General features: G+C 44.6%; 1 protein-coding gene across 1 annotated transcript in view; it reads left to right on the top strand.

The window, feature by feature from the left end:
- Positions 1 to 12,750, top strand: part of LOC124013791 (dedicator of cytokinesis protein 4-like) — a 150,657-nt gene that overhangs the window by 84,360 nt on the left and 53,547 nt on the right. Inside the window, 5 exon segments of the mRNA XM_046328315.1 lie at positions 1,810 to 1,916; positions 8,902 to 9,055; positions 11,378 to 11,475; positions 11,680 to 11,763; positions 12,528 to 12,628. Of these exon segments, the coding sequence (XP_046184271.1) occupies positions 1,810 to 1,916; positions 8,902 to 9,055; positions 11,378 to 11,475; positions 11,680 to 11,763; positions 12,528 to 12,628 (544 nt within the window).

Here is a 12,750-nt window from a genome sequence, read left to right on the forward strand (position 1 = left end):
TTAGCCCACTATCGAGGCTAGCCTGCCAAGAGAATAGATGACATACACAACTGAAGCACAAGTCAAAAAAACATTACAACAACTTTACCCACACCGCCGCCGCCACCTACTGTATCTCACACACATCTAATGCTAATATCTTACATTTGGTAGCGGCTCCGGTGATTGCAGTTTTAGAGGTTCTTCTTGGTTTCTATGGTAACATCTATCTGTTGAGACTGTGGGGTCAGTGTTGCCAACTATTTGTCATTGATAACTGCTGTTTGCTCCTTGATTTGTCGCTAGAAGTCCCTAGATGACGTTATTCCGTTGCCACGGCGATGTCACAGCACACATGTACCTTGCTGCGGCACATCTACGGTCCCTGATGTAGTGTTTTCCCCCGCTCTCCCACCTGTGCTTCTCTGCCTGTGTGGAGGGGTCTGAAAACTCTATAAAATACAGCGCTAAATTAGCAACACTGTGTGGGGCAGAAGCTGTAAGGTCAGGGGTCACAGTTGGGTCAGAGGTCAGGGGGGAGATTTAAAGAGGTCTGTGGGCGTATTTAGATTGAAGAGAGTTGCAGCAGATTTCAATAGACATAATATGTACATAAACCTTTCAATTGACATTAGCGTCGGACTGTCGTGATATTGTAAGCTTATGAAGTATGCCGGGAGGGTGCCACTGTACAGTACAGTGTGACTCAGCTATTCACAAGCATGTGCGGACAATAATAAATAAATACAATTATCGCCCGTACACTCATTATATTTGAACTTCAAGACAAAAGCCGTTTCTGCTAGCTAGCTCATAATGTTAGCATATAAAAGATGAAGGGTTTACCCCTCCCATATGAATATACTATCTTACAGCATTAGAACAAACCAGGCTTCAATTTTATCAAGATCATATACATCATCAAATTGCAACTGACAATGTGAGTAATTCACTGAGGAGTGGACATCAGCTGTTTAACGTGACTCAGTGCAGCCAGCCAGGCAGAGTTGACCTCTTTTGTTGCTTCTTAAAGCTATGACAACAATTTCTAAATGACATAGGCTGTTACTGCAATTTAAGTTAACTCAATAAAACAAGTTTCAAATATAAGGATATGTCTATGTCTATATATTTCAGCTGTATCAAAAACATTGCTCTGCTGTTACGATGTTTACTGTAGGAGTGTTAGGCTCAACGAGACAGTTCTATGTACACTGCCCTGCTTGGAGGGGGGACAACTGTCAGACAAATGTCGCGCGCTACCTCCTACGGTTAGTGGTCGAGACGTGAGCATTTCACAGCTTTACATTACAGTAATCTGTCTAGTCTCTGCCCCCCCCCTCTGATACCTCTCGAGAATCTCCTTAAACATTCAAAAAAAGGGCTTGTGCCTCAGAATCTCCTCATATTCCTCTTCCAGGCCTGTAGTTGAGCGAGTCTCAGTATGTCACCCTCTCCCACGACACCGAGGAACAATTCCCACGTGACGTCCACTCCCTGCTCTGACACTCGCCGGTGTTGTTTTTAAACCCGCTACCGTGATAAAGGCACCATTTTACCTCACTTCCTCCAAGGCTCTAAACACAGCGATAGAGCTTCCAGGTTGAATGGATGCATAACACAGGAGACTGCCGAGGGGAGGATGGCTCAAAATAATGTCTGGAATGGAGTGAATTGGAATGCTATCCTCCCCAATTAAGGTGCCACCAGCCACATGTGATGCGTACGTCTTGCACTCCATAGCATGGCTGTCTGATTGTAGAGTACTAGAGAGTAGCGGTGATAGTGTGTTTCCCGATAGTGACGTTGGATGTGTGCGGTGTTCCACAGCCAAAGACAAAGGGGAGAAGAAGCTGTTTGGCTACTCCTTCGTTCATCTGATGCAGGAGGACGGACGGACATTGCCGGACGGCACCCACGAGCTCATCATTCATAAGGTACTGTACACACACACACACACACACACACACACACACACACACACACACACACACACACACACACACACACACACACACACACACACACACACACACACACACACACACACACACACACACACACACACACACACACACACACACACACACACACAATCACTTCTCACCTGTCCACCATGATAGTCGTCACTTAGGTAGGCGTTTGACATTAGTGGCGGATGAGTCGATCCACACTGTTTCATGTAAAGCTCTGTGAGACCTTGAGGGAAAAAAAAGCGCTGTAATAAGCCAGTCCCATTACCATGATTGATTGTGGCTGCTTGGCTCCAGAGCGGTGGCCAGGTGAGTCAGATGCTTCAGCAATGAGTAGGCTAGCAGGATGATGAGTTATATCTGTTTATGTAATGTCCACTAACCATGAGACATGGGCAGAGCACACACACACACACACACACACACATCACACATCACACAACACACACACACACACACACACACACACACACACACACACACACACACACACACACACACACACACACACACACACACACACACACACACACACACACACACACACACACACACACACACACACACACACACACACCACACATCACATGCTCACACTGCTATTTCCCGCTGATACTTTTCCAGCTTATACTCAGTCATAAACAGGCGCTTGCCATCCGAGCTTGTTTTCATTACTACCCCAGTAAGCTCTCCACTTAACCCATGGCCTGTCCAAAGCAAACAGCATTTAAACCAACCCTCGGGCATAGTCAATTAAACACAGCTCTACGTTATGGTGCCTGTTGGCTGTTTTGGGGTGTAGCTCTGGGTAATTGTAGGTTGAGATCGACAGGGCTAGGGAACATAAGCTGCAGAGATTACAGAGCACACAATAGTTCTCTGCAGGCTAGCAAGGAGCTGTTCTGCGAGACGGGCAAGGCTAGTTAGCACTGAGGCTGTGGGTTAAGAGAGCGATAGGAAGGGGTACAGAGCACTGGAGGTGGTCTGTTAGTGTTATAAAAAGAAAGGCATGGTAAGAGAGCATGCACAGGTTGTGGATAGTCTGAACTCTTCGGAGACACAGGCAGGGGTAAAGAGGTTTTGGCCTGAAAGAGAGACAATATAATCCAAGGTACTGCAGAGAGACAGACAGGTTGTAGGTTGTCTAGACCAGTGGTTCCCAAACTTGTTGTAGTCCCGTACCCCTTCAATTATTCAGCCTCAAGCTGCGTACCCCCTCTAGCACCAGGGTTAGCACACTCTCAAATGTTTTTTTTTTCTCCATCATTGTAAGCCTGTCACACACACACTATACGATACATTTATTAAACATAAGAATGAGTGTGAGTTTTTGTCACAACCCAGATCGTGGGAAGTGACAAAGAGCTCTTATAGGACCAGGGCACAAATAATAATATAATAATAATCAATAATTTTGCTCTTTATTTAACCATCTTACATATAAAACCTTATTTGTTCATTGAAAATTGTGAATAACTCACCACAGGTTAATGAGAAGGGTGTGCATGAAAGGATGCACATAATTCTGCAATGTTGGGTTGTATTGGAGAGCCTTAAATAATTTTCCATACACAGTTTGTGCCTGTATTTCGTTTTCATGCTAGTGAGGGCCGAGAATCCACTCAAATCAAATCAAAATCAAATTTTATTGGTCACATACACATGGTTAGCAGATGTTAATGCGAGTGTAGCGAAATGCTTGTGCTCCTAGTTACGACCGTGCAGTAATATCTAACAAGTAATCTAACAATTTCACAATAACTACCTTATACACAAAAGTGTAAAGGAATGATTAAGAATATGTACACATAAATATATGGATGAGCGATGGCCGTGCGGCATAGGCAAGATGCAGTAGATGGAATAGAGTACAGTATATACATATGAGATGAGAAATGTTGGGTATGTAAACATTATATAAAGTGGCATTGTTTAAGTGACTAGTGATACATTTATTACATCCAAATGTTAATTATAAAAGACGCTAGAGATTGAGTCAGTATGTTGGCAGAAGCCACTCAATGTTAGTGATGGCTGTTTAACAGTCTGTTGGCCTTGAGATAGAAGCTGTTTTTCAGTCTCTCAGTCCCGGCTTTGATGCACCTGTACTGACCTCGCCTTCTGGATGATAACGGGGTGAACAGGCAGTGGCTCGGGTGGTTGTTGTCCTTGATGATCTTTTTGGCCTTCCTGTGACATCGGGTGCTGTAGGTGTCTTGGAGGGCAGGTAGTTTGCCCCTGGTGATGCGTTGTGCAGACCTCACTACCCTCTGGAGAGCCTTGCGGTTGTGGGCGGAGCAGTTGCTGTACCAGGCGGTGATACAGCCCGACAGGATGCTCTCAATTGTGCATCTGTAACCTTCTTCACCACGCTGTCTGTGTGGGTGGACCATTTCAGTTTGTCCGTGATGTGTACGCAGAGGAACTTAAAACTCTCCACCTTCTCCACTACTGTCCCGTCGATGTGAATAGGGGGGGTGCTCCCTCTGCTGTTTCTTGAAGTCCACAATCATCTCCTTAGTTTTTTTTACGTTGAGTGTGAGGTTATTTTCCTGACACCACACTCTGAGGGCCCTCACCTCCTCCCTGTAGACCGTCTCGTCGTTGTTGGTAATCAAGCTTACCACTGTAGTGTCGCCTGCAAACTTCATGATTGAGTTGGAGGCGTACATGGCCACGCAGTCATGGGTGAACAGGGAGTAGAGGAGAGGGCTGAGAACACACCCTTGTGGGGCCACAGTGTTGAGGATAAACGGGGTGGAGATGTTGTTTCCTACCCTCACCACCCGGGGGCGGCTCGTCAGAAAGTCCAGGACCCAGTTGCACAGGGCAGGGTTGAAACCCAGGGTCTCTAGCTTAATGATGAGTTTGGAGGGTACTATGGTGTTAAATGCTGAGCTGTAATCGATGAACTGCATTCTTACATAGGTATTGTTCTTGTCCAGATGGGTTAGGGCAGTGTGGTTGCGATTACGTCGTCTGTGGACCAGCCAGCTGGTCCACACATGCTCTGAGGACGTGGCTAGGGAGGAATTCTGGGCTGGGCAGCTTTGCGAGGGTTAACACTTTTAAATGTTTTACTCATGTTGGCTGCGATGATGGAGAGCCTGCAGGTTTTGGTGCGGGCCATGTCAGTGGTACTGTATTGTTCTGAAAGCAAGCAAAGAAGTTGTTTAATTTGTCTGGGAGCAAGACATCGGTGTCCGCGATGGGGCTGGTTTTCTTTTTGTAGTCCGTGATTGACTGTAGACCCTGCCACATACGTCTCTTGTCTGAGCCGTTGAATTGCGACTCTACTTTGTCTCTATACTGACGCTTAGCTTGCTTGATTGCCTTGCGGAGGGAATAGCTACACTGTTTGTATTCGGTCATGTTTCCGGTCGCATTGCCATGATTAAAAGCAATGGTTCCCGCTTTCAGTTTTGCAAGAATGCTGACATCAATCTACAGTTTCTGGTTGGGGAAGGATTTAATAGTCACCGTGGGTACCACATTACCGATGCACTTGCTAATAAACTCGCTCACCGAATCAGCGTGTACATCAATGTTATTGTCCGATGCTATCCGGAACATATCCCAGTCCACGTGATCGAAGCAATCTTGAAGCGTGGAGATTGGTCGGACCAGCGTTGAACAGACCTGAGCACGGCCTTTCCTGTTTTAGTTTCTGTCAATAGACTGGGAGCAACAAAATAGAGTCGTGGTCAGAGTTTCCAAAAGGAGGGCGAGGGAGGGCTTTGTATGCGTTGCGGAAATTAGAGTAGCAATGATCCAGAGTGTTGCCAGCCCGGGTTGTGCATTCGATATGCTGATGCAATTTAGGGAGCCTTGTTTTCAGATTAGCCTTGTTAAAATCCCCAGCTACAATAAATGCAGCCTCAGGATATGTGGTTTCCAATTTACATATAGTCAAATTAAGTTCTTTCAGGGCCGTCGAGGTGTCTGCTTGGAGGGGGGCTGTGATTAGAATCGAAGATAATTCTCTTGGTAGATAATGCGGTCGGCATTTGATCGTAGGGAATTCTAGGTCAGGTGTACAAAAGGACTTGAGTTCCTGTATGTTGTTATGATCACCTCAGGACTCGTTAATCATAAGGCATAAACCCCCGCCCTTCTTCTTACCAGAGAGATGTTTGTTTCTGTCGGCGCAATGCGTGAAGAAACCGGGTGGCTGTACCGAGTCTGATAACGTATCCCGAGTGAGCCATGTTTCCGTGAAACAAAGAATGTTACAATCTCAGATGTCTCTCTGGAAGGCAACCCCTGCTCGAATTTTGTCTACCTTGTTGTCAAGAGACTGGACATTGGCGAGTAGTATACTCAGAAGCGGTAGGCGGTGTGCCCGTCTACAGAGCCTGACCAGAAGATTGATCCGTCTGCCCCTTCTGCGGCGCCTTTGTTTTGGGTCGCCTACTGGGATCCGATCCATTGTACTGGGTGGTGGTTCAAACAGAGGATGCGATTCGGGAAAGTCGTATTCCTGGTCGTAATGTTGGTAAGTTGACATTGCTCTTATATCCAATAGTTCCTTCCGGCAAGTATGTAATAAGACTTAAGATTTCCTGAGGTAACAGTGTAAGAAGTAATACGTGAAAAAACGAAATTCTGCTTAGTTTCCTAAGAACGCGAAGCGAGGTGTCCAAACTTTGCAACCACGTACATGGGTATGTTGTTGCAAAGGTCATCTGTGTCTTAACAGCATGATTTGCCAAGGCAGGATGCAGCCCATTCCAAAAATCTGGCAGTGGCTTCTGATTTAAATTACATTTTTACAGAACCACTTGTTGTAATTTCGATAAGGCTCTCTTGTTCAGATATCAGAAAGTGGACTGGAGGCAGGGCATGAAAGGGATAATGAATCCAGTTGTTTGTGTCATCCGTTTCGGGAAAGTACCTGCATAATTGCGCACCCAGCTCACACAGCTATATCACATTTGACATTGTCCGTAAGCTTGAATTAATTTGCACACAAGAAAATCATACAATGATGGAAAAAGCTGTGTGTTGTCCTTGTTAATGCAGACAGAGAAGAGCTCCAACTTCTTAATCATAGCCTTAATTCTGTCCTGCACATTGAATATAGTTGCGGAGAGTCCCTGTAATCCTAGATTCAGATCATTCAGGCGAGTAAAAACATCACCCAGATCGGCCAGTTGTGTGAGAAACTCGTCATCATGCAAGCGGTCAGACAAGTGAAAATGATGGTCAGTAAAGAAAACTTTATGCTCGTCTCTCAGTTCAAAAAACGTATCAATATCCCCTTGATAACCAACGCACTTCTTTCTGTATGTTGTAAAAGCGTTACATGGGTAAATTTGGTATTTGGTATTTTATTAGGATCCCCATTAGCTGTTGCAAAAGCAGCAGCTACTCTTCCTGGGGTCCAACACAAAACATGAAACATAAACTTCAGAATGACATAATACAGAACATCATTAGACAAGAACAGCTGATGGTTTCATTTTATTCCCTTGGCAGCAAGAGCCTCTCGGTGGATGCTGCAGTGTACCGAAGTGGCGTCGGGAGCAACTGCTTGCACACGCGTTACCACTCCACTATGTCTCCCTGTCATGGCTTTTGTGCCATCAGTACAGATACCAACATGAGCAGCAGCTACGTTTGGCTACATATGGACCCGTTAGTGGAATTCCCGCGAGAGAGTAACGGTTAATGTGATTGGATGTTAATTATTTGACATTGTGTTATTTCGCTGAACACTAGATGGTTTAATTCGATTTTTGGCAGTGAAACAGGGCTACTCAGGCGAGAAACAACCTCACCCAAATGTATAGCCCCGTTGGAAAATATGAATGGACTATTTGAAAATGTGAAGAAAAAAATTAATCACATTTTTATTTGGCGTACCCCTGATGGCATTGCGCATACCCCAGTTTGGGAATACCTGGTCTCGACACATCTTAGTTCGGCAGGCAGGCGGGCGGGCGGGCGGGCGGGCAGGCAGGCAGGCAGGCAGGCAGGCAGGCAGGCAGGCAGGCGGGCGAGTCAAGACAGTGGGAGAACCATTATGCAATCAAGCAGCCTCTCCCTCCTTGTGGTTCTGGGCTTTGCTCTCTGCTGCCCTTTTCTATTCCTGCTCACCACCTCATTAAGAAGGCTCCCACTGCTAATAGGTCATTTCCCATCACACAGGAAAAACAGAGAGATTAAAAACACCTTGGCCTGGCTTCAGATGCAGTCTCTAGTCTAACCTGTCTGCAAACAGAAAGGGATAGTCTACAGATGGACCGCTTTGCACAGTTTTAGCTGCCTTGAAATGTGTGTAAAAGTCCTATAATTCACATTAAATACAGTTGCTTTTGTAGCCTTGCTCTTTGAAGTGTTTCCGTGTGTCTCCCCTTTTGAGACAGCCGGTTCTCTGTAGGGTTTTACGGAAATTGCATTTGATGCCTCATAAGAATCTTCTTGTGTTGTTTTCCATTGGCGTAAAAAAAATCCACTTTACTGTCAAGATAGAAGTCAGGACAAAAGCTGGAAGAAATTGTCATGGCCTAGTTCCTCATCTCCAAAATAGGGAAGAGGAATTCAGCACTAACCACGTGTAAGCATCAGAGTGGGAATAGCCTACCTGAACTGTTGTTCAGAGCATATTGAAACACTGTGCTGATATGTTCGAAAGCATGGCTAAAACCATTGAAAGTTAGAGAATTGGAAAATGCACAGTCCTTACTTTATAGGGTCCCCAGCCCTTTGCAATGTTTCATTGAAACAAAGATATTGTTGTAGTTTGAATGATGATGAAGATAATAACACATTTAATTCCCCAAACTGCATTTTCCTAGCAGTATGGAAGCAGTATATTGTAGTGTATCAAACTCCTTAATCTTTGAGAATGCAGTTAAGTAACGAACGAAATACCGTAATACTGTAGCCTTTTTCTCCAGTCTCCTGTAGTGGCACTAACCCAGTACTGTATCTCTGCTCCTTTCAGTGTGAGGAAAATGCTAACCTCCAGGACTCTAGCCGTTACCTCAAGCTGCCCTTCTCCAAAGCCAATCTGCCCGGCAACAACCAGGCTGTGAAAGGCACCAAGGAATCCTTTTGGATCACCTCCTTCCTCTGCTCCACTAAACTCACACAGAATGGTAAGGGTGGAAGTCAAAGTATTAGAGCTTGCGCCTGCACGGTAGACCTACACCCGAACCAGTAGACCGACACCTTTCCTGCACCACTGTAGGCCTGCTCCAACTTTCTATGGCTCTACTATCCAGCGGCAGATCACTTACTAGTGTAAAGTGTATCCTTCAGTCTGGATAGTGGATAATCGGTCTGATTCTGATTCTGACTCGTCCGGAGTCGTTGTCTTGTCTTGTCTTGTCTTGAATATTACTGTAGTAATGCTGAATTCTCAAACAGTCGACCACTCAGTGTAAATATTCTGAAACGTTAAGCTGCACAAAGTGATTTGAGGCATTGTGCAAGGAATATATCTAGTTTATTGTCTGCGGAAATACAGGTACTTCCTCACATTCAGAAGTACAGGTACTTCCTCACTTCCAGAAATACAGGTACTTCCTCACATCCAGAAATACAGGTACTTCCTCACATCCAGAAATACAGGTACTTCCTCACATCCAGAAATACAGGTACTTCCTCACATCCAGAAATACAGGTACTTCCTCACATCCAGAAATACAGGTACTTCCTCACATCCACAAGTACAGGTACTTCCTCATATCCAGAAATACAGGTACTTCCTCACATCCAGAAATACAGGTACTTCCTCATATCCAGAAATACAGGTACTTCCTCACGTCCAGAAATACAGGTACTTCCTCATATCCAGAAATACAAGTACTTCCTTATATCCAGAAATACAGGTACTTCCTCACATCCAGAAATACAGGTACTTCCTCATATCCAGAAATACAGGTACTTCCTCATATCCAGAAATACAGGTACTTCCTCATATCCAGAAAAAACAGGTACTTCCTCACATCCAGAAATACAGGTACTTCCTCATATCCAGAAATACAGGTACTACCTCACATCCAGAAATACAGGTACTTCCTCACATCCACAAGTACAGGTACTTCCTCACATCCACAAGTATAGGTACTTTCTCACTTCCAGAAATACAGGTACTTCCTCACATCCAGAAATACAAGTACTTCCTCACATCCAGAAATACAGGTACTTCCTCACATCCAGAAGTACAGGTACTTCCTCACATCCAGAAATACAGGCACTTCCTCATATCCAGAAATACAGGTACTTCCTCACATCCAGAAATACAGGTACTTCCTCACATCCAGAAATACAGGTACTTCCTTACTTCCAGAAATACAGGTACTTCCTCACATCCAGAAATACAGGTACTTCCTCACATCCAGAAGTACAGGTACTTCCTCACTTCCAGAAGTACAGGTACTTCCTCACATCCAGAAATACAGGTACTTCCTCACATCCAGAAATACAGGTACTTCCTTACTTCCAGAAATACAGGTACTTACTTACTTCCAGAAATACAGGTACTTCCTCACATCCAGAAATACAGGTACTTCCTCACATCCAGAAATACAGCTACTTCCTCACATACAGAAATACAGGTACTTCCTCACATCCAGAAATACAGCTACTTCCTCACATACAGAAATACAGCTACTTCCTGAAGTGCAGTTGAAGACAGACTGAGTCCTTTATTCTTTAACCTATTTTATTAATACATTCTGGGGAATTTAACACTGGGAAAATTGCTTTGTGTTTAATGAGCTGTCATCATTATTTTGAATTCGTGGATTGTTTGAATGTAAATGTGTTGTCTTATTATATACTTTAAATAGAATAGAATGACATTGTTTTTTTCCAGAAGGAACTTCAGTAATTCAATTATAGCGCTTTAACCATATGCCGTCATGTTGCTTTGACAGAAATGTTCTGGATTTCCCAAATCGTGATGGAAGTTCAATAACGCGTCTTCATTGCCTCGCCATGATATTGTTTGACAAGACAACGGCAAGTTGCCATTATGCAGAAACCCAGGCTACTGTGCAGATGTAGTCTGTTTGACTACAAAAAAAGTTTGATCACTTTTTTTGCTGAGAATTGTTCTGCAAAGCAGGAAATGCAAACTTGGAGTGTATTTGAGTGTAAACATTTTTGCTGCAGGATTATTTTCCTGCCGTAGCAAACTGGCTCAAATTAAGATCCTATATCTGTATGTTTCTGTGTGTGTGTGTGTGTGTGTGTGTGTGTGTGTGTGTGTGTGTGTGTGTGTGTGTGTGTGTGTGTGTGTGTGTGTGTGTGTGTGTGTGTGTGTGTGTGTGTGTGTGTGTGTGTGTGTGTGTGTGTGTGTGTGTGTCTAGGTCTCGGAACCAAGAGTAGACAGTCTCTCACTACATGTCTATGAGCTAACTGAGGTTGTCCATGATGTAACGGTGGTTGTTTCTCTTCATGTGTCTCTGTAGGTGACATGTTAGACCTGCTGAAGTGGAGAGCCCACCCAGAGAAGATCAATGACAGCTTGTCAAAGCTGAAAGAGATCGATGGCTCTGAGATAGTCAAGGTACCGCCCCTCCCCGGGCCCTCTATTTTCACCCGGATTGGTTTAGGATCATGTCACTCAAAGAATGTCCTGTTTAGATTGGCCTTTTTTTGTGTTTGACTTGAAAAAGTCTCCTAGATGTCTTTTATAGATGTATCATAGGATTTTTGATCTCGTAGATATTCACTCTTTTGTATATCTATCACTCTATCTCTCCCTCACCAGTTTTTACAGGACACACTTGATACACTCTTTGGGATCTTGGATGAGAGTTCCCAGAGGTATGGGCTGAAGGTGTTTGATTGCCTGGTAAGTGGCTACTGCTTCTGTGGTCTTCTATTTCCTAGCATATTGTTTTCTCCCTCCCTGACAGCTAATCATTGGTTGATTCTAAACACTGCTGGTTGGAGCCAGGATTTGGGTGTCATGACGGCAGAACTAATTGTGTGTGTGTGTGTGCGCATATGTCAGGAAGTAGACCAAGCCTCATTAGAAAAGAAGGCCTGTGCCCAATAGTGGGATACTGCGGTCAGAGAGAAAAAGTGCAATGATGCATGGTAGACACAGACAAACACACACTGGAAGCTTGAGCCAATGGATGTGCTTAATACTGTAACTCTTCACAGCCTTCGCTGATCAATCCCAGACAGTCATGCTGCATCGCTCTAATATAGAGCTGAGGATTGATCTGCTTGCAGTTGACTCTGTTCAATCAATCATGCACGCACACACACGCACCACACACACACACACACGCACCACGCACACACACACACACACACACACACACGCACCACACACACACACACGCGCACCACACACACACGCGCACCACACACACACACACATACACCCACACACACACACGCACACACAGACTAATCTCTGCTCTGTTCTCCTTTATCATGTGAGGCAATCATGTGAGATGAATCTGTACAAACTAGGCCAGTTTGTGTCACATAGGAGGCGAGGTTGAATAAATAGGTTGTTTGCTGTTGGCTAAGTAAAGAGCGTTGCATCTTGTGGAAAGCATAAAACGGTGTGTGACTGAGTCATTTCCTTGACTCTTTCAGGTCCACATCATTAACCTGCTACAGGACAGCAAGTTCCAGCATTTCAAGCCCGTCATGGATACCTACATCGAGAGTCATTTTGCTGGAGCCTTGTCTTACAGGTGTGTTTCTCTCTTTCTCCTCCTAGGGTGCATTGTGGTTGTTTTATGGTTGTCCTATGGTAATACCTACGGTATACTACCTGGTAATAATGGTGGGCTGCAAAGGTGCTTCAGTGGTGTGG

Source organism: Oncorhynchus gorbuscha, linkage group LG25 (genome assembly GCF_021184085.1).
Source record: "Oncorhynchus gorbuscha isolate QuinsamMale2020 ecotype Even-year linkage group LG25, OgorEven_v1.0, whole genome shotgun sequence".
In the NCBI taxonomy this organism is placed as follows: Eukaryota; Metazoa; Chordata; class Actinopteri; order Salmoniformes; family Salmonidae; genus Oncorhynchus; species Oncorhynchus gorbuscha.